The sequence below is a fragment of the Camelus bactrianus genome, chromosome 5 (assembly GCF_048773025.1).
Source record: "Camelus bactrianus isolate YW-2024 breed Bactrian camel chromosome 5, ASM4877302v1, whole genome shotgun sequence".
Lineage (NCBI taxonomy): Eukaryota > Metazoa > Chordata > Mammalia > Artiodactyla > Camelidae > Camelus > Camelus bactrianus.
In genome coordinates this window covers 82170565-82193499 of record NC_133543.1, presented here as the reverse complement: position 1 = coordinate 82193499, position 22935 = coordinate 82170565, and the positions used below count along the sequence as shown (strand labels likewise).

At 41.8% G+C, this 22935-nt stretch overlaps 1 protein-coding gene across 5 annotated transcripts in view; it reads right to left on the bottom strand.

Moving 5' to 3' along the window:
* HECW2 (HECT, C2 and WW domain containing E3 ubiquitin protein ligase 2) overlaps nucleotides 1–22935 on the bottom strand; it is a 334329-nt gene that overhangs the window by 25479 nt on the left and 285915 nt on the right. For all 5 annotated transcript variants that reach the window (XM_074364238.1, XM_074364239.1, XM_074364240.1 and 2 more), the window contains 4 exons: nucleotides 15047–15167; nucleotides 13483–13596; nucleotides 3456–3608; nucleotides 1637–1735 (listed from right to left, as the gene is read on the bottom strand). In XM_074364238.1, the coding sequence (XP_074220339.1) occupies nucleotides 1637–1735; nucleotides 3456–3608; nucleotides 13483–13596; nucleotides 15047–15167 (487 nt within the window). The remainder of the gene's footprint in view (nucleotides 1–1636; nucleotides 1736–3455; nucleotides 3609–13482; nucleotides 13597–15046; nucleotides 15168–22935) is intronic.

The following is a 22935-nucleotide window of genomic DNA, read 5'->3' as shown; positions in this document are numbered from 1 at the left end:
CCGGGCACAGGGGAGAAGGTACATTATTAGGTCAGGAGAAATTGATGAGTTTAGTTTTAACCATGTTGGTTTTTGAGGTGCCTGTGAGACATACAGGAGGGAACTTTCAGTGTTGACCACTTGAGCTCGTAACTCAAGGGGGATCCAATCTTAGGATCCAGATTGGAGAGTCAGTAGGACATGAGACAGGTGTAGAGATTTCCCATGAGAGCACACAGAGAGAAAAGCAGGGGCGAAGAATAGAAGCTTCAGGAACATCGAGGTTTAAGGGCAAGTCAGAGGAGAAGCCCACTAAGGAGGCATAAAAGTGAAAGGAGAACCAGGAGAGGACAGTGTCATGGACGCCGCGATGGAAAGACTCAAGAGAAATGGATGAGGGTTGGAGCGTCAACAGAAGCGAAAGCAACAGAATGGTCCATTAAGATGAAAACAGAAAAGCTTCTTTAAAAGCTTCCCTAAAACTAACACAATATTATAAATTAACTGTATTTCAATTAAAAATTAAAAATAAAATAAAATAAAATAAAATAAAGTAAAAGCTTCCCTAGGTTACTGGTGGGAAAAAAGCCAGGCTAAAGTGTGCTGAGGGTATGTCAGCAGTCAATATAGACTGCTCTCTCAGGAAGCTTAAATGGGAAGATAAGAAATAGTAAGGCAATGACATGTGAGGACGCAAATGGGCCAAGAAGAACCAGAGAGGCAGAAGGTCAGTGCCCAGTTGCCCAGGGCTCCACTGGCTCAGAACCCAAAAGGGAGGATGGTAGACACTTACGACTAACCCTCTTAAAAAGCCCATTAGAAATACATTGTTTTCATTTGAGGTCTAGGCTCCATTTTACAGATAGCAGATGCATGGCTTCGGTTAGGGAACGAGCTGGACAGAACCATGCAGTCATTCTGTGTTTTCTCATTGCAAGTGTGAGCTGCTACCCCCACAGACAGCTGCCTTCTCCTGTTCGGCCTTGTAAATAACTGCCGATTATAGGAGAGAAACTGTCTGCTTTACATTTTACAATCATCGCAATCTTCCATTGTGATAACAACGAAGAAAAAGTTCTGTGAATGCTAAGTTTTCATCTGCCATCATAAATTACTGTCTTGCATATAAAGAGGTCTCAAGAAAAATATGAGACTGCCCACCTCCAACAGACAAACAAATAAAACAAAGACAAAACAAAAGAGAACGAACATTTGAACCAAGAATAAGCAGCCAAAAGTTTGCATAAAGCAAAATGTAAAATGCATCTTATAAAGGACAGGGGCCTGTGAGTCACCAAGACTAACCCACAACTATTCTATTAATAATCGGCATTAATACCACAGGAATCCCAGTGCTGTGTTTGAAGTACAATTGTTTTGAAGAAACATGTGTTGCAACAAATGAGAATAAATTGTTCGGAGTAAAAGCAAAACAAAGACTTTGGAAGTCAGACAGGAATAAAGGTTCAGAAAGAGAAAAAACTCAGTAATTGCATTTGAAACTGTATTCATTTCAATAATCTAAACCCACTATTGTTTACTAATAACCAGTTTGAGACAGTGAACAGATAATTGACAATGACAAAAGACCCTTTTTGATAAAGGAAATATTACATTCTTAACATGCTAATTATACAAGCCACAAAAATACTCTTACATTCTGAGAAGAGCCTTATAAAAGGGCCGTGTGAAGAAGGCATCCAGCAAATACTGGTGAATTAGTGCAAGACCAAGGATCCTACCACTGAACCGGAACCTGTGAAGGAAAAGCAAGAGACAGCTCACACGTCATGGAGCAGATTCCGCATTGTTGTATCTGCTTTCTAGAATGCCTTCCAGCTCTAGCCACCTGAGTTTGTCCAACATTAATTGCCTATGAGGCAACCTGTTTCACTCTGATGTTGTGAGAGATACCGTTCTACCTTTACCCCATGTCAGCAACGTCCACCCTGTAGCATGTGTGGCCAATGTGATTTCCCTGTTAGCATGTCAGTGAAATTTCCCCAAATCACTTCTAAGAAATGATGACAGAATGAGACCAGCAGTGGTGGGGAAAATGTCCCCTGAGGGTTTGCTTGCATGAATATTAGCAAGATTTCTCTACTGCAAAGCTAGGAGCAATTCCCTTTTGGGGAGAAGTTCAATCTCAGAGTGAGAAAGTTCCTGTTCCCATTCTCTCTCAGACCCCACTCTGGAGGAGACTGTCACCATCCAAGAATTATGCATGTGTACTTGACAGAGTTTCCCCCTGCGACATTCTGTTCTCTAAAATTTCAGTGATCAATCCTATTCTGAATCACTTTGGAAACTTATCTTCGCTAAATGACTGGATCTGCCAGCTGAGATGCGCATGTATTTTCTTTTTCACAAGTGTCCAAGTTTCTAGCTCTTAGAAAGTCTGATGCCGTCCAAAAGTGTAAATCCACACGGAGGTTCCTACTGTCCATCTGCAATCTTAGTGTTAGGCAACCATTTTAAGATCGATGTCTTGCAGTTTTGTTTTTCTTTATTTCCACTTTTGTTAGCATAACTGCAACAGCTACATTTAGGAGGACTCCAAATCGTAGTTAAACGGAAGTTAACTTGAAGACTAAGTCCTAAAACTTAATGCCCTCCACCCACCAATATTAACCTCATGACTTGAAGAAATTTTTTCCATGAGTCCTACTCATGGGCTTTTTGTTGTTGTTGTTGTTGTTGTTACTATAGTGAAAATGAACAGGAACAAGCAAACAGGGGTTATGAAGACATTGCAAGTCTATGAATGCAAGGATGTAAAAAAAATGTTAATGGAAAGAATGCAATTTGGGATTTTCAGAATAAACAATTCCCAGATGGGAATCTTACACCAGTTTTCCTTCATTTTGTGTGAAAAATTAGGAAAGGGGCAACTCCTGGCTACAAACTTCAAGTGGTCATGAGGGTAAGTGGCCAGCTGCTGGGACTCCACACTCCTGCCTGCCTGCCAGGGTTCCCTTCTGCCATCAGTTCCTCTGGGTCACCCCACCCTCCCTCCTTCCCACTGGAATACCAATACTGACCGGGCGGCCAGCTGCTCTGCTCCTCCCTCAGTGTTAGCCACTTCCCCAAAGGCTGCTCTAGAAGCTGCCTGGCCCCTGGGTCAGGACCTTCCCCTACCCACCCACACCCCAGAGCTCAGGGTTGCCCAAAGCTGCACAGAGGGATTTAGGGTCTTGCCAGGGACTTCGTCTGCAACTTCCTTTCAATGGGAAAATCCTTTTGAATTCTACTCGACTCACTTAACATTGGTCTTATGGAACATAGTCTATTCCTAGCTTGGAGACTTGTCTGTATATTAAATCTGACAATACCGACAAGAGTCAAATGAAATGTTTAACTGAAAATCTGATATTCTCTGAGGAAAAAAACTGTTTAAAAAAAAGAAGGCGGGGGTTCCCATAAAAACTACTATCACAGAAAAGCAGCTAAGAAAAGTGCCAGGGAGGAATACTTACCACTCATGGTGATTGTCTACAAAGGCAGACATGGGGCTTATTTGTACTGTGTATGTGTCATTGGCTGAATATTCAAATAAGCCATAGTATGGGTTAAAGAGTTCTCTGGATACAAGGAAGAAAAACTCTCTGGAAGGTCCACTGTAATCCAGCCTTTAAAACATCCACAGAAAGAACAACCAGTTATTATTTTTTCTATTTATCAGGCACATTTTCTACAGACCTCAACTTTCTATGTAGAACACTCATTACCAGTCTAATTATCCACCACCAGGATTGTCCAAAACAAACTGAATGATCATGATTCTTTACCTCATCCGTGTTTTGACCCAGGAGAGTGTAATGGACGTGTACACGGAGCATATTCAAAACTAAAGCTACACAGCAGATAACGGATGAAATAGGCAATATCCTAGTAATCTGATTGTATAAATATGTATTAAAAGGTAAATACTTTAAATGCCTGGAGCCGGGTTATGGGGAGAGGCAGCACAACGGGAATGCTTTATTTAAGAGGACAGCAGCTACCCACACCCGTGGGACCTGGAGTCCTCGTGGATTTCTGAAGCACTTTTAAATGGGGAAGAGAGAGACTTAGTGAATTGATGGTAGGACGTTACAAGGCCTCCTAGGGAGATCAGAGGCAAAAAATGGAATGATGGAGTTAAGGGAAAACTTTAAATTATAAAACCCCAGGGAAAATTATAGACAGGAAAAATGAGGGTGTCTAAAGCTTTCTCAGGAAGGCATTCGGAGGGGAGGCTGAAACTCCAGCACCTGAACTGCAGTGCAAATTCCATTTTACTTACCAAGACATCAGGGTCAAAGTAAAATCTGAGAAATGAGTGTGTTAGGTTTGAGGAATGTCAAGTGGCCAACAATGCTGACAGCAAAAAAAGGAGTCAAAAGAGAGGTTTGCAATAAAACAATGTGATATGCTCAATTTAAAATGAAAAATACTAAGTGCATCTACTCTATGATAGAAAGTTTACGCATGGGCTCAAAGACAGGAAAAAATTCTAAAGGGGGAATGAAAGCAACAGATAAGTTGGGGTGGAAGGATTTTATAAGACTTCCTTTGTTCATCCTATTTTTTTTCTTCTTATGGAATTTCCTTCATGGACATTATTGTATTTTTTTTAATATATAAAAAAATGAAATCATCTGAGTTTTGTGCAGTGATGAGACTGTGTGATAAAGAAAAGGATCCTATTAAAGGTGGAAGAGGGAGCTGAAGGACTAGTAAGAAAAATGAAATGGCCTTTATTCGTCTTAGTTGAGAGTTCCGTAGAGTTTACTTAGAGCAGCTATCCACAGACTGCTTTCTTATTTCACCATATCTGAATATACATACACCATTGTTTATTTAATACTTTGAATTTCTTGCTTTCCAATGTAGCCTTGTCTTACACAACATTTATGAAATGATGACATGCTCACTTTACAAACATCAAAACAAAAAAATGCTCCAGTCTGTGTGACAGCTACAACCACCTCACACCTCACCAGTCCACACTGCACTTTGTGCAGACTGACAAGAAACCTACGTGTACAAAAATGCAAACACAGCAGACACTTAGGGCCAAAGAGCACTTAAGGTGACCGTCGGAACTGCCCTCGGGGCAGCTGAATATCATGTGGCTATCAGGTGGCCACCAGGAGCCATGGGACTATGCGCAGATTACCCTGGGGGCTCCCAAAGCAGCATCCGGCTGCCTCCCGGGTGCAGTGACATGGACTGCCCCCTCCTTGTGCTGAGACCAAGGCAGCTTCCGGTGGCTTCCTTCCACTGTCCTAGTTCTGCTCTCTGACACCACCAAGAACAAGGAGAATACTTCTTCCACTTGAACATTCTTCACATACCTGGCGGCTTTCTTCCAGCAAATATCTGAGTGCCTGTTACGTTCCAGGTACTCATCTAGATGCTAAAGATGAGACGTTTTTTCAAAAGTCATTTTCTCCAAGAACTCTAAGCTCAGCAGTTTCCATACCCCTGGCCTCTGTCCCCTCCCGCCCCCTCCCCACTCCTGAGCATGGCCACTTCTTTAACTGCCTCTTACAGCAGGGTGGGCAAGTCCCTCACCATGCTGTCCTCTGCTCTGGACAGTCTCCAGGTGTCAAAGTCTGACCTAAGGGGTGGTGTCTGAGACTGATCACAACACTCGAGGTGTGGTCTCATCAGCACAAAACTTAGAAAGGGCTCTTGCCCTCTCTTCCTGGATGCTTTTCTGCACTAAAGCAGTTTAAAGTCACCCTGCCCTGTGGCGCAGTCACTTAGTTGACTCATAATGAGCTAGTCATCAGACCAAACCTTTCACCTACGCTGCACCTTTAACCTAGACTCTCCCATTCTGTCTGCAGGTCGCTGTAGCTTTTTAACACCCAAGTGCTAGCTGTTAAACTTTGCCCTAGTAAATTTCACTTTGTGAGCCTTAGTCCATGATTCCAGACTACCTGGGTCCCTGTGGATGCAAAACATCTCTCTAAATTTCCTATCAGTGGGGAATTTCCTCACCAGACCTCTGTGTCTTTCAGGAAACAGAGAATGCCAGCCAAAGGCATCTGAGAAGTCATTTTGTCTATCCCCTCATTTCACTGAGGAGAAGACGGAGGCTGAAGGAAATCACTAACTTGCATCAAATAAAAGCTGCAGTGGAAGATCCAGGCCTTGCCACAGGTTTCCTCACCCCAGGTTTACTCCATACAGCCCACCCTTCAGTGAATTTTAAATATTCATCCAGATGAAAAACAATGTTGCTTATAGAGCAAAGGTCAGCAAATTATGGCCCTAGGGCCAAAGCTGGCCCACCCCCTGGCTTTGTAAATAAAGTTTTATTGGAATGCAGTCACGCCCATTTGTTTATGTGATGTCTGGAGCTGCTTTCCTGCTACAATGGTAGGGTTGAGGAGGTGCAACAGGAATGTACGGCCTGCCAAGCCTGAAATATTTACTATCTGGCCCTTTACAGAAAAAGTTTGCAAACTCCTGTTACAGAAGAAAGTAGGTGAAAAATGCTATTTTATTCAAATACCTGGCTTACTCTAAATCCTCTTTAGTGAAGATCACTGCAGGGAAGCCTACGATGATGCCAATATCCTAGGGTGTATGCAGCCTCCAGGCACCGTCACAACTTCTAAGCACTAACGGCAAGTGAGCCCTGGTCTGCAGGGGCCTTCAGACACAATCAAGGCACGGGATGATAAGGATCACAGACAGCCGAAATATGAGCCAAATACTTTATGAGTCAGTTTTCTTCAGACAACTGATTTAAGTAAATTGAGGTCTGAGCTGCCTAAAATTAAATGGTGGCATTTAGTTAGAAATAGCAGGTTGACTCTGAGCTTCAACTCTCAGTATTTTAATAATACTGTCCTTCCCAGAGTGTATTACGGCTGCCTGTGTGCCTGCCTCGCCCATACACACATCTAGACTGTAACCCTACTGAGGGCAGGGGACATGTCTTTCTCATTTTTATATCCTAAATCCTTAGCCTGATACACGGTATGGGCTCAGTTTACACTGCTGAGTCACTGCGTGGAGCTGCCTGATACGCTCTCAAGGAGATCAACAACATTTACATCGTTATTTGACAACTAGTAGAGTGAATAATTTTGCACAAGTTTGCCTCTAGGTGGTATATTGATTCAAATGTATTAATACGTTATGCCAATCCTTAACAGACAATTTCATTTGCAAGCATTGTCAGAAACAGCTCAAGTGAATTATGCTTGGAAAGCTTGGCCCTTGCCTTTTCCAAGTCTACTATTTTCTAATGTGGTAAAGTCTGTTAAAACAACAAACATGGACCTTGCTGATTGTTTCTTTTTTTTTTTATGATAATAGCTGAATCTTGCTAAAAATTAAATGAATGTCCCCCTGCAAATGTTCAATTGTTAAGTTGCAAAGTAAAACTCTTTTTTTCCCCCCTAAGAGAGAACAAAGCTAACAGTTCCTCTTGGAAGAAAATGTGTCTTCCTCAACTGGTCAGCTTGTATCTGCTGTGTTTTTTTTAACTCTAGCAGCCCTGATGGAGTCACTCTAAGGCCAAGACAGTTTTAAAAGTTCAATTTGACTATCACCTGAAATTCAGAACTGCATATATGAGAGCAGGTTGTCAATTACAAGTTACAGATGTTGATCTAATTTAATAAGACATGTCCCAGCAGGGTACCTCATGCCTGGGCTTCCTGTAATGTCTTAGCAACCTCTTCCATATAAATAGTTAATATGACTCATATCACAGGGATCATTTGTTACATTCCTGTTTTGCCAGTTAGGTTGGTTCCCCAGCTAAAGGCTTGGCACAGAAATATAGAAACTCCGGACAACGGGTGTGCAGCCACACAACAGCTGCATCTGAGGGCATTTCAGAATAAGCACAGATGTCTTTGGGGTGGCAACGTCGTCTCGAGCCCTGTGAAGTGCTGATAAGGCATTTTAAACACCATCATGTTGCTGGGCTGACACCACCCAAGTTGTTAATAGCATCCCATATTTGCTAAAATAAGTAATTTTATCCCCCCGTTCTTTATTTTCAGCTAAAAATGACCTAAAACCAAGTATTTGAAAGGCAATAAACTATAAACTGAAAGCAGGTGATGGCACTGGAAAGTCATACTACCATTTCCTGAAAGTTTTCTGGCAGACAGAAAGCCTTGCTCTCTTACCAGTCCAGGCACACATAGTCGGCACACCTTCTCATTCACCCTCAGATGTTTACAGCAGTGAGGCACAGGTTCTTGAGCCACCGAAGAAGGCCCGGCGGGTGAGTAAGGAATTCTGTGAGCACTTAATACGACAAAGTTTTACTTGGTGATACCCAGCCAGAGTCTGGACACAAAAGCACCCTTTTCAGTATGGTTTGGGTCATTAAGGTTATCCTGCAAATGTCCCTTTTTAGAAGAAGACGAGCAACACCATAAAGTTTAACTTGAAGCTTTACACATTTCTGAGGACTAAATGGCCAAGCCCAGGACCCCAAACAACTTCTCAACCAATCAGATGTAAGAGCTGCTGGTTATTTCATAAGCCTCTGACCCAAGAAAACCTTTCAGATCTCATCCTCCCTAGCTGCTTTCATTTGCTCATTTAAGGAGAAATATCTCAGGAAGAGATTGCCTGTTCTTAAACCCCCAAAATAAAACTGTTTGCACATGTCCCCTCCCTAGTCCAAGGGTGGCTTTGCAAGACAGATGACTGATGTCACATAGATGGCACCTTACATACAATGAACTCATTCTTTCCTAAAGAAAGGGGCCTTTTATAGAGTTGGCTGTGGAGAGAAAAAAAAAAGAGGCGAGGCAATCACAGTGTAAACATCCTCTCCTTATCCAGGCCATTATTTCCTTACTTGTTTTGGGTACTAAGAAACGAAGGTACACCTGAAGCTAACACAATATTGTGAATCAACTATACTTCAATTAAAAAAAAAAGTAAATGGCCCAAGATGCCCTATCAGAACACAAGTGTCTACTTGGCTAACTTTTGACACCATGTAAGCTTCAGCTGCTAGGACTTTTAATTCAGAAGAAAGTAATACGCTGGAGAATATGTGGCTCTCCATTGGCTCCCTTCCTAAAGAAGCAACTTCGAAGCAGACAGAGAGGCGAGCAGAGTATGCAATTTCCCGCCACATTCAGTCAGAATGATTCAGTTTCCAGCCATTCCACCACTGCTGACCTCCCATCTCCCACTCTGCGAGAGCAGATAACCAGATTAAGTTGGGTGGAAATTTTAATGACTAGAACCAAACCTCCCACTCTGACCAAATTAAATCAGAGTGGCTTGTGTAGAAACTGTCTGCTTTTCATAAAAAGCCAAGCATAACATGAAGCATTATTTTAGCAAGATATAATAATTAGTTGTCAACTAATATATTTACATTAATAGCCTCCAGAATTATTTTTATATTTTTTCACAGAATACTGGCATCTCTAATATTCTGGGGTTAGTCCTACCTCACATGGAATTTGTAGTCATCTTATAAATTTATGACTATAAAATTTCCCATCATTTCTCTTGGCTCAGCTCTTCCATTTCAGGAACAAGCTAAATATCATGTTTTAAGACTTCTGCAAAGAAACATCTTAAAAGTGGAGCTGAAGTCTCTGGGTGAATCTGCTAATTACCACCTTTTTGGAGTGCAGGCAAATGCATTACTCTTAAAAATAAATCCCTTTCTCTTTATGCCTTCACTAATCTAGTATAAATAAAGACCCTGATTACAACAGGTTGAAAATACAATCAGTGAGATGGTATCGATAAGAATTGCAAAGTAGTATTCCCTGATAGATAGCAAAGCTGACCTTAGCAACACAAAACAATACTCTATACATACCAATCCTTCTACTACTTTGGACTTTCCATGGAATTAACTGTATCTACATTCTTATTTCTCTACTGACCTCAAGTGTAAAAGGAAGTATGCACAAACCAAAAATTACCCTGGTGGCAACCACTTATCAGACAACAAAGAAGTAAGAAAAGTTGCTCAGGGAAGTGTTTTCTAAATCTCCCCAAATTCTGCCACTATATTTCCTTTTAATAAATGTTTTACTTTAGAATAGCTTTGGATTTACAGGAAAGTTGAAAAGATCATAGGGAGAATTCCTGTATACCTCACACCCAGTTCCCCTCTGAGGAAATCTTACATTAGTATAGTACTTTTGTTACAATTCATGAACCAGTATTGTTACAGCATTAACTGAAGCCCATACTTTATTCAGATTTCTTTTGTTTTGACCTAACGTCCCTTTTCTGTTCCAGGATCCCCTTCGGGATGCCACTTGACATTTAATTGCCAGGTGTCCTTAGGCTCATCTTGGCTGTGACAGTTTCTCAGACTCTTCTGGTTTTTGATGACCTTGACAGTTTTAAGTAGCACTGATATCTTAGAGAATGTCCCTCAGTTCGGATTCATCTAATGTTTTCCTCCTGTGTTACGTGTTTTGGGGAGAAAGAGAGTAAAGTGTCATTCTCAACACATCATGTCAAGGGGACGTACCATCAACACAACATTTCACGAATTTAGCCTTGATCACCTGGTTACGTGTCTGTCAGGCTTCACTACAGACTTACTTCTTTTCCCCCTCTTTCTTTTCATACTGCACTATTTGGAGGAAAGTCACTATGTACAACTCACGGTTAAGGAACAGGGAACTGTTCAGAATTTTTGTAAATCTTCTGCACAGGAGATTGGTCTATTCTCCTCATTTATTCAATTGTGCATTTATATCTCTATGGATATTTATTTTATACTTCGGGGTTCTGATCCAAACTGCTTTATTTCCTTGTTCAGCTTATTCCAGCGTTGACCTCTGGGGGCTCTTTCGGTTGGTGCTGTCCCTTTAACATCACCATGGGCTGTCTGAGCTCTTCTGTGCTTCCTGGCACAAGAGCTCCAGGCCCTGTCCCGTGTATTCCTGCCCAGTCCTAGAGTCAGCCCTCTCTCCAAGGGGCCCTGGTCCCTTTTATTGAAGAATGACAAGATCTGGGCACTACGTGTGTATGTTTTTAAATACGTATGACTAGCCCTAGACCAGAAGAACTTACAAAATGGCACATTTTGAGGGCATTAAAATTAACGAAGGCAAGAAAGTAACAGAAAACTCCAGCTCCATGTTACAGTTCCACAGAAAATTTTAGGTCGCTTTTCATTTTGGGCACTGATTATAATCCAGAAAGAAATGTTATGAACTTTAATTTTAATGTAAGAAGATGGCAAAGGCTAAAATAACTTCTTAATTCTATGCTGTTTTGCGGTTTCTATTTTTTTCAGTATATATACTTTGTTAACCTTTCAAACAGCATTATGTATTTTTAATGCCTTAACAGCAAAATAGTCTCTAGCTAATAATCTATATGGATGATTCTGACATGATAAAGCCATGAGACCAGAAATTATCGGGCCTTATTCCAGCTTCAGTAAGCCACAGGCAGAGGGGCCTGATTAAGAGATTGTCCCTGAGGGCTGAGGTCACACCTCAGAGTATCCTTCCCCTTATTTTCCTTCTGGAGTTCCAGGAAGAAGACAGGTAATGGAGGCAGGAAACATTTGGACACGAGTGGCCATCAGATACAGAGGTATCAAGCCTCACTCTGCCTGGGCCTCCTCCCAGGAACGGATGTCAGTTCAGACCATGGGGAGACTGTCTAAGCATGATCAAGCATGATAAGCATCTGTTCCAGTCATACCTAAGTCCCAGGCAAGACTCTTGCCTACATCTCTGCGATCTCTGCAAACTGTGGCCCAACTGGGACGTCAGCTGGAGTTCTGGGGGAGGAAAAGCATTCTCATCCAAACCAGACTGGTTATGGAAGGAAATGCTTGGAATCCCATGCATACCTGTGATGAGGCTAAAAACATTTGCCTTCATTTTCAACTGTGCACCTGCATCTTTAAGTCAATGAACAAAAGCCACAAGTCCATTAAGGCACGTCAGCAATAAAGGCTCAAGTCTCAGGCAAGCTTCCCAAACTCTGTTACATTATACTGTTCTCCCATATAATATTTTACTTTATTCTGGTCACAGCTGGGAGACTATACAACAGTATATGTGATAAGAGAATTTACAGGTCACTAGCTGGAATAATGAAAAGATCTGTGGGTAGGAAAGAAATTCAGACAGATCAGAGTTCAGGAGTTTTGCCTACATCCCAGTGTAGGTCCGAGAATCCTGGATGAAGACAAAAGGCCTAATTTTGAATCTCAGTTTTGCAATTATCTAGTTCTGTTAGTAAGTCCAAATTATTTTTTACTTTGGAACCTCTGTTTCATCAACCACATACCAAACGATTGACTCTGTTAACTATTATTACTATGACACCCTAATCTAATATCCCTTATTTGGGGGCAAGCCTGAGAGGGGCAGCCTTAAGATGATCCAAGTTGACAGGAGACAGAGAGCTAAGGACCAGACAGCCAGAGTGCAGGCAATCACGTGGCATTTTAAAGTTCACTCCAGGAACGTCTGGGCTACAAACAAGAGGCTGAGACTCCAAACCTACGCCTGGGATGAGGAGAGAGGAAGGGGTGTGGGAGAAATGAGAGCTGTCATTTTCTGAAGGGTCACAGAACCACTGCTATGCCTACTTGGAGGCAAGAAGCACTGTGTAGGAGTCTTCACTCCCTCATTTCCTAATCCTTCTCTGTGTGAGCACACTCATGGAAGAGTCACAGAAGGCTGGAGATGTTTATGGCAGGCAGTTATTTTGGTAGATGTGCTGCCGTCCCAAAGGGAGAGAAAAAGTGAGGACAGAGACATAAGAACCAAAGCCCAGGAGCTATTGCTGGAAAGGTTTCCTGCCAGAACAAGAAGATTCTTTTTTCCTTCTCTCTTTTTCTTTTCCTCTATCTCTTTTTTATTGGCTTACAATATTACATTAGTCCCAGGTGTTCAACACAGTGACTCCGTATCTTTATACACTACGAGATGACCACCACTGTAAGTCTAGTCACCACTGTGTCAGCATACAAAGTTGTTACAGTACGACTGACTATGTGCCCCATGCTTTACATTACATCTTGTGACACTTATTTTACAAGGAAATATGGAAATCTGCACCTCTTAATCCCCTCCACCTATTTTACTCCCTCCCCCCACCTCCTCTCTGGAGAACCCTAGTTTCTAATTCGTGATTCTGAAACTGAGCTTATTGAACAGGTGGAGCACGACTGACTTGCACCCCAGGGCAGAAAACAGGAGCCCAGTCATTATAATGCAATTCCTTGTTTGTTCCCTCAAAGGCCACCTTTTCCCTTTAAAAGAAAGAGTTCCAGAAAGAGGAAACCCAACCAAGCTTCTGCTCTCAAAAATGATATGTAGTGATGAGTTTTTAATGAAAGAATTTCTCTGTCAAGTGATTTAAAAACCAGAGGAAGCTGAGAGGTTGCAGTGTATGAGAACAGCACTTCCTGCCAGGAGGACTTCCTGCCTCGGGCAACCACAGCTGACGCCTGCGGGCAAACAGCCGCTGCCCCAGCCGCAGCAGCCGGTGCTGCGCAGGCAGCTTCTCCGAGCCACTCACCCTTCCTCCCCGACGAACGTGACGTACAGCTTATTTCTCTGCAGGTCTTTTCTGGAATAGCCCATAATCTGATTGAAAGCATCTTCGAGTAAGTGATCTCTTCGGATAATTAACCTGTCCGTAAAGAGACAATTTGAAAGACACGGATTATTTCCTAATCCTTCTCTTCCCAGAACCGGGCACTTGCCACGTGATTGCCATGGACCGTAATTAATGAGGCCAAAAGTGGAGTGACTTGCGGTCGTCGCTGTCTGCGATAAAGCGCCCATCGGTCCTGAAGTCATAACAGCATTAGCAAAAGTTACATCAGAGAATCATTGGTCAACAGAGCGCCCCACCTAAGACCTGTGAAAACGACGCAAGAGTCCTTCCTGAGCCAGCAAATCAGTTTTTCCCAGGAGGAAAATGATTATAAAACAACACATAGAAAACACCTCCCATTTTTGTTTAGTACAGGAAGAGCAACCCCATGAGGTGACGTTTTAAGCCTGAATGCACCTAGGCCAGGACTTCAGTTCCTAAGTGCCCAGAGAGATGGCTGTGAGAACAAAGAGGTCACGGAAATTCTCAGCGTCCTCCAGAGCAGAGGCACGCACTGTTGTACTTAGTTTAAAGTAAGCAAATCTTGAGATTCCCTCAGTGACAGATACAAGTGAATGTGACTTGTGGCTGACTGATCTACTCTGTGACAATGATAATTAAAATTATCCTTAAACAGGTATCAACTGGCTCTTATTGCAAATAGCAATGGAAAGGGAGATGGTACAACAAGACCATCACAACTGAAGCTCAGAGAGGTATGGCATTTGGGGAAGGCTGATGTTTTTTGAGGGTGATGAAAGGGGAACCTGTGAGTTTAATCAAGCAAGCCCTGTGTGAGGGGCAGTGAGCCATGGCATTGCTGGGCTGGGAGTTGCTCTCAGGCACCCAGATCATTCATGGTGCTGCCTGCAGACCCTCCCTCCTCTCCTCTCTCGATGGGCATAGTGATGTCCAGTGGGGACAAGGGACAGGTGGAAGCAGGGTTGAAGGGAGTATGGGCAAGTAGGAAATTCAGATAATTCTATGCCAAACAACATGATGACGTTTCAATTTCCCCATTCCAAGGGAGGAGGATAAAGAAAGGCAGGAACAACATTCATGACATAGTCCACTGGACAAATGAAGCTTATTTCACAGAAGGAAACAGAGCGGTAGGCCTGCACTCAGGTCAGCCCAGGAGACAGTGGTGTGCCACCTAGGACACTGTGATGGCCGTATAGCTAATGAACAAGCTGTAAGCCAACAAAGAGGTACTTTTCAGGAGAGAAAAATAAATCAGCTTTTAATTCTGTCTATATTTTTACATGAAACGTGGTTGTCTCTTTCCTGTTTAACATCTTAAGTGTAATCATGCTTAATTTAAGAAATATGTTTTAGATGACCCTGTAATTTACACATGCCAGAATAATTATGCCGACTAAAACAAAGGCTGGTCATCCCAAATCACAACTTCCTACTTTCCCAACTGCATCCCGTCCTTTCACCATCTACAAATCCTGTGGTTTGTATCACTTTGACTTACTTTAATTTCCCTGGGCCTTGTCCATATCCTTTAGTCTCTAACTTCCTGTAAAAGTTCCTTAGTTTGGCTTCAAAGTCTCGCTTGTAAGGGGCTGGAGCCCGGGCATTGGCACGCTGAGTACCTACAGCAAATCACAAAGAGAGGAGAGTGTGGATTTGTGCAACGATCTCATGTTCATCACATCACCTTGAAAAAATACTATCTTGGGGCTGAGACCACAGTTAACAAGCAAGAGGAGGCAATACTTTTTCCCACACTTTTCATCTCTCCAATTTGAAGGCTATTAACAGAGGTTAACCAGGACCTTAAGATGTCTTCCTTGTCGCCTTTTGGTTGATAAGAATAATCTCATCCAAAGAGTTACAATGGTGTCCATGTGTTAGTCAAATATGTTCCCTTTTTCAGTCCAAACTAATATGAGTCAGAGTTACTCACGTCTAATGGTTACTGTTCAGGGTGGAATATCTTTGCTTGCTGCTGAGATGGTATCATGGCAATCAGACAGGAAGTTACAGTGTGAAAGTATGTGGTTCACAAAGCAAGAGCACTGAGCTTTAATACTTGGTGGAAAAACCCTACAAAATCTTCTTTCAGATATGCACTATAAGAAATATTGTAGATACATAATTACATGCATTTCATATTGCAGGGTAGCATACTCTTGATAGAAAAACAGAATTTAGACATAGCTGAGGATGGCACACAGCTCCTGGTTGCACAGAGCAAGTAATCCTGCTCTTTGTTGCATTCTTAATACATGCCAGGTACTGTGATTATCTACATATTACCTAAAGATGTTTTATATGTCATTCCAAGTATCATTAATAAAACGTAAAAGTAACATTATTTGTTCCTCTTTCCATAGAAAAATCTGGCTTTGTGTCACAAGCTGACTAACAAACCAGCCAGGATATAAAAAGGATGATGAATATGGGAATCAGACAGAGCCGTGACAAAAACGCTGGATATTTCCACTAAACATTTCATAATGAAATCACTCTGAATGATTTCATTGAATGAGATGAAATCACTCAATGAAAGAAATTAGAAAACAAAAATTGTGAAGTCTTGTGCATTACATACCACTAAATATTTCTTTAATGAATGACTCAACTGAGTGACAATTATTCATTCCTAATACTGTGCTAGTTCAGAAACAGATGCTCGAAATGAAGAAGGTGGGGTGGCTGGAGTGGATGTCTTGGTTGGGAAGACAGAAATAAAACAAATCAAACAACTGGAGAATAAGTAAGTCCTAAACTAGATGGTAGACAAATTATTAAGCAGAGGAACAAAACTATAACCCTGAGGCTGTATACAGCTCTACTGATCTATTTTGTTTGCCACAAAATGTTTTGAAAGATTTTAGACTAATGGCCAACATTGAAAAACCAGATTTCAAGTAAAAAAAAAAAAATCCAAATTTTCTCTAGAAAATTATTTGGGAATTCTTACAATAACTGGCTTGCATTTTCCTGGCTACAGAGGGCAGCTGCTCCACTAGATGAAGCTTGTGTGTCTACTGTGCCACAGCCACTCAGGGACAATGCATTCGAGATCAGTTTATAGAAAAGTAACAGTAAATGTATCTGAGATCAGTGTTACAGAAAAGTAACAGTAAATGTATCTGAGATCAGTGTTACAGAAAAGTAACAGTAAATGTATCTGAGATCAGTGTTACAGAAAAGTAACAGTAAATGTATCTGAGATCAGTGTTACAGAAAAGTAACAGTAAATGTATCTGAGATCAGTGTTACAGAAAAGTAACAGTAACTGAGAATAAGTACAGATCAAAATGGGAAAGACTGCAGGGAGGAGCTGTTATTGGAACTGGACCTTATAAACATGGGAGAATCTATAGTTTACATGGAAGCAGGGTAGCAAGAGCTGGAATAAGCATGTTCAGAAGACACGGAGGAGATCCCACTAACCTAGAGCAGAGGGGAAGTGCTGGGGTGTAAGTCAGACATTAAATCAGCCAGAAGATTGGTGCCAAATTATGAGTGGAATTGAAAAAAAAAATCTAGCTGAGAAATTTGGGCAGGATGCAGTAAGCAGTGGGAAGCCTTTATCGGTTCCTGAACAAGGGAGTAACATACAAGCGGTGCTGTATTTCAGAAATGATTTTCAGAGTATGTTGAGTGGGTTAAGGGTGGGAAGGAGGAAGGACAGGAGGGAGGAGACCCAGTTGGGAGCCAGTGCAGCAATGGAGGCCTGAGGGGTGAGCCAGGAGTGTGGTGACTCAGAGAAACTTCTATAATGCGAAACTGGTTAACAGTGGATAAGCAAGAAAGAGAAACGGGAAGCTCCTGTGGTAATATAACGCTTTTTAAACAATAACAGCAATTTGTTAAGTGTCTGCTATGCATTAGGGACCATTCACTTTACACAGAGGAGCTTGGGAAATCCGCCCAAGTCTCAGAATCAGGCATTATTATTATTACCACCATCACCACTTTGTAACTAAGGAAACTGAAGTCATACGCCACTGAATGGCAGATTTAGGATCTGAGCCAGTTCTAGCTGATGCTAAAGCAGTGTGAGAAATGAGGCTGGTGGACAGTGGCATGTGAAGCTTTACACATATGAAGCTGGAGATGACAGCTATTCAGGTGGATGTACCCTACAGCATTTGAAAATATAGTACTGGAGGTCCAGTGCGAGATCAGGGCCACGTTTGTGGACTGAATGAGTCAGTGTGTGTATGGCACACTCTTTGTGCAGTGCCTGATGCATAAGAATCCCACTGGAATCTTAGCTGTTATATCTGCACAGCTATGAATACTAAAGACATGGAGATGCGTTGAGGTTTTAGGAATGGATTTTAAGAAAACTGGCTACGATCAATAATGTGTCCAGAGTTCTGTTGGCATGGTTACGAATCTTTTACCCGAAGAGCTAAGAGCTAAGAGCTATGCCATAAAGGAAACAAACTTGAACTTAAAAGGTCTGGGATGCAGAAGACTCCTAGGCAGTGGTTCTCAACCTTGACTGCACACTATAATCACTTAGGAAGCTTTTAAAAAGCCCAAAGTTCAAGCCACAACCAAGACATCTTACATCAGGATCAGTGGGGGTGAGACCCAGACATAAGTGGTTCGTACAGTGCTCCAGATGATTCCAACGTGCAGCCAAGGCTGAGACCCATTATTTCCCGTAGTAAGGTCCAATGTAACCAATGAAACACCTGGGCATCATCCGGGGACCAACACAGGAGGGATGCGTCCTATGGCATCGTTTGGAACAGGACCTCCACGGACACTAGGCCCCCCTCTAGGCTGGCTGAGAGCAGTGCAGCACAAGCCCAGTCAGGGTGGCAGAATAACGTGGTCGCCACTGCAGTCTGGGAAACCCCAGCCGAGTAAACCCGGGAAGCTCAGAAAGCAGGCATGACTCAGCTTTCAAGAGTGCAATCGTCGACAGGGAAGAGGAAAAAGAACAAAAGACTGAAAATCTTTCAGGACTCCAAAGAAACAGGATTCTTTGCTGATTAGTTAAAAAAAAAAAAAAAAACCAGCACATATACTATTGCTGTACAATTTGAGACACTTAAAAGGATGTGGGAAATGCCATAATGCATTCCATCAATATCAATACCGACACTTAATAAAAATTAGCTCCGACTCCACTAAGCTCCAGGCAAAGGAATTCAACTCTGGACACTCTGGAGGCAGGAACTCTTAAGCGCAAAAATTCTTTTGCTAATCATTCTGTTATGAAAAAATCATTTGCACATTATGTCATGGTTGAAAAATTACAGTAAATTATCCTGTTGGCCCTTGTCAAATTCTTAATGCAAGTCAGGTGCAACTGCCAAGAAACTCCAGAGCAAGAACAATGGTACTTCCACTTTGGAAATTAAAACTCATCTTGGAGATTGAGCTAATGGAATTCTATAAGAACCATAACTGCAAGTGAAGTTCTAGGATATAATACTCTTACAGAGGGAGTAATGCCATCGTCTTTATGGTCTTAAAAAAGGAAGTCAGATACAAAAAGGTCAATGTTACATATAAGAACTGATCAAATGAAAGGCTGACTTTATGGACAATCACTATTATGTTAATTATTTGTAGGAAAAATTTTCAGTAACAGATACTAGATTTTTAAAAATCATTTTAGGAAGACCTAAAGTACTTCCAATGTAGTGTTACACTATTTCCATATACTGTTACAAAGCTGCATCATCATATACAAGCTAGACGTTCTACCAGACAAAATACTGCTTTTCTAGGTGATACTAGAAAAATCATGGCATCAAACTGCTGAGATGTCTAGGTCTTCTCTGATGCTGGGTGTGCCACCCAGAATGCAGACTGCTCTGATACTTGCTCTCAGTCTGCAACAGAGGGGATAAAGCGTAGCCTACGTCAGCATGGTTCCAGGATGCCCAAAAGCTCACTTCTTTTCTGGTTCACTTTCAAAACAAATCTCTATGGCATTTTATTTTACAATTTCCTGTTCACGAACGAGAATAAATCGTCAAGCACTACTATGATTTCTGAAAGACTTCATATTTGAGAACATAGCTAAACAATGGAAATTAAAAAGAAAAAAACACCTCAAAAATAGCTGGCACAAAGCACAAGCACTGAACTCCCAGGCATTTTTTGCTTTATTCTCTAAGAGTAATAAAAAGTCACTCAGGTCATTGTTTTGATGGGAGCTCACTGATGCTCCCTTTTACATACCATTTATTTAAAAAAAAAAAAACTTGATAATTTGATTTCTCAAATGTTGGCAAATTAAAAGCAATTTATTAAAAGGGGACAGCCAGAGAGTGTGGCAAAGGCAGGCATCCTCTGAGCGCATCAGAGCGGGGAACACAGGGGACTAACTACCACAACAAAATACATGAAAACAAAAACACCTGTATATGGTGACAGGGACAGTATTTGGTTTGCCTTCAGTCTCTGGAACCACAACTCCCCCCGCCACACTCACCCAGAGAGTACCCTTCATTTGCACTCTTTGGTCCCTAGATCATCTTTTCGGGGCTTAGTGAAGAGGAGGGAGAGAACACTTTTTCTAAAAACAAGTATAAAGCTACTTCAGAGACTGTGGGAAAGAGGAGGGAAGGGAAAAGGAGGAGGGAGGGTGGGACGAAGACAAAGAAGGAGAGAGGGAGGGAAGGGGAGGGAAGGAGGAAGGGAGAGGGGAGGGAAGGGAGAGTGTGAAAAGAGCAGGAGATGAGATTAGCAGCACCAGGGGTGCTTAGACTTCAGAGGGAAAGAGAAGAAAAGAAGGTCCTTAAAGCATCATACTGTGTATTTTGAGAAATAATTGCCTCAAATATCCCATTCCCTCAAGGCAACCCTCAGTAAGGACCCACGTGGCTCTTCAGTGCTCTCCAGTCTGTGCTCCTTCCATTGAGCGTAACCTGGTGCTGTACTGGCTGCCAGATAGTCCAGTTCTAGTCAAGTAATAACAGCTCTGTATGATGACTCCCCCAAACCATGAAATATCCTCAAGGCACTGTGTATAGGGAAGTAGGGAGAAACAGAATGTACTTGTGAAAGAGTTTCAGCAAATGGTGGGTTAAACAAATTCTCTGACGTTGATCGTCATCGCTTTGGTCACGTGGAAAATTCACTTAAGTGAACACGTCTCCAACGATATTAGATAAATTAGGTGTTCTTGCATTTAAATTCCTAGAAATGTGCAGCTACAAAAAAAGTCCTTAAGCAAATAAACTTCTGGGCCCTATATTTAGCATAATAAACCATATGGTAATTGGAAAGATCTTTTCCTTCTGACATAGCTAAGATCGGGACTGGCATTATAACGGTCCCAGAAAAACAATCCTTCGCATTCCAAAATTTTGACAAGTTTTAGGTGAGCACTCTAACAGCTGCAAAAAGCAGTGAGTCAAAGTTTCCAAAGCCCCCCCACCTCCTGCACTTGAAAAGACATGTAAATGGGCTTGGAACGAGGGAAAGCGTGAAAAGTGCAGCAGGTTCCTAGGCATTCTGAACGAGGATCATTAAAATTTATGATTGTCATAATTTTCCCAATATTATCCTCACACCACTAAAAGGGATGAAATTCTAGTCACAAGAAGGAGGATCAGACAACTTAAAAAAAAAAAAAAAAAAAACCTCTGTTTGAAATGTTTTCATTAGAACTTCAGGAGTCCTGGTAGAAGAGGCTACATTACGCTACGAAACGGAAGGGTAAACGAGGCCAGCCAGTCCAGCCCTTGTACCATGTGGAATTAGTTATAGTTACTTCCACTGATATCAGGCAGTTCATCCCAACTTCAAGATCAAATAAAGCCCACTGACACAGAGTAGGCCAAAAATATGGAGATGATTCTTTCTGCAAATTAAAACCACCACAAGCACTGCTAGCAATTTAGACGTATTTGAGTTAGACATGTCTTGGGAAAATTAACTCTCAGTCTGCTGCCAGAATGCATTTTATGACCACTGTGAATTATTTGTGTGCATCTGTGATGCTAAATGAAAAGAAGCAAACTTGGTCAGCATTTAAAATGTTCATAGAGTCTTAAAACGTGTGCAAGCCAGTCTCCGAGAGCACTTGTCTTTGTAGGGATCAGAAGGACCAGGATCTGGTGATCTGCCTCGTTTTCTGGGAGGATGGGCCTCAGAGGAGGCCTGGAAAGAAGAGCTTTGACTGGAATGAGCAATACTCTGTGTCACTTCATTTCTTTAGCCAAAAAGCACGAGGTCAAGGGACAACCCATTTAAACCCCCTCACAGGTTCTAGTTAAGATTAAGGCCAGTCAGAAGGATTAATTATCTAGGTAGCCAGTTCTGCAAATCAAGAAGACATAGATTCATATATACCAGCTATTAGTGGTTCAAACACTGACACACTGTACTGCTCAGGTTTCCAGAAAGAAAGAAAAAGAGATAAACTAACATTTATCAGATGCTTGTTGCGTTCTAAGCACCAGGCAAGGTGTACTCCTCCAAATCACCAGGGAGGTAATTGCTATTATTCCCATTTTAAGGAAAAGAAATTCAAATTTAGGAAAGGAAGTAAATCACTCAGAGTCCAACACAATTGGTAAATGACTGAGGCCAGATGTGAATTCCATTAATTTTTCTCCTACACCTTAAAACTTACCTGTAGAGTCACAGACTGATTTCTTTTCATTCTTTGCCTTCTAAGGACTGCCTTATTTTGCTTTCTTTTCACTTGCATGCTTCATGAAAAGAATACTGTTTATGCCTGGTTTCTACATTACATCTGTCCTCATTCTGTACCTGGTTACATTCTAGTTTATCATCCTTTAATTCATGGAAACTGCTTTGGCAAAGGCCATATAAAACTTCATGATTTTCAAATCTAATGGTCTCTTCTCAGGCCTTGTCCTTTTTGAATTCGTTGAGCCTTCAGCCCTGGTAGCTACTCCTTCCTTCTTGAAACCTGGCTTCCCTGAAAAGATTTTCCTAATTCTCTTCCAAAACCCATTGGCTTTCTTACTTTCTTCACTTGCTCCCTCAGCCCCTCCTTTAAATATTGGAGTTCCTCACGTCACCATCCTCTATTTTCTCTTCTTTTCACTGACTCGTACTCCTAATTCCTCTAATTGATCCCATGGGTTCAGCTGCCACCTACATACCTATATTCCTAGCTGCTAACCTCTCTTGAGCTCCAGGACTATGTTTTCCAGTTGTCTTCAGGTATCTCCAGTTGGATGGCCCAAAGACTCCTCAACAAAACATCCAAAACCAGCCTCCTTTGCCCCCTCCCCTCCAGTCTAACCACTTTTCTTTCGTGGTAAATGGTGTTACCATCTGCTTAGTAGTCTCTGCAGAGACGACCTCAGTATCTGCCTCGACTCTACTCTACCTCGACTCAACATTCTAGCATCTCTACAGCTTACATATCTTTGAATGATTCCCCTTTCTCTATCACAA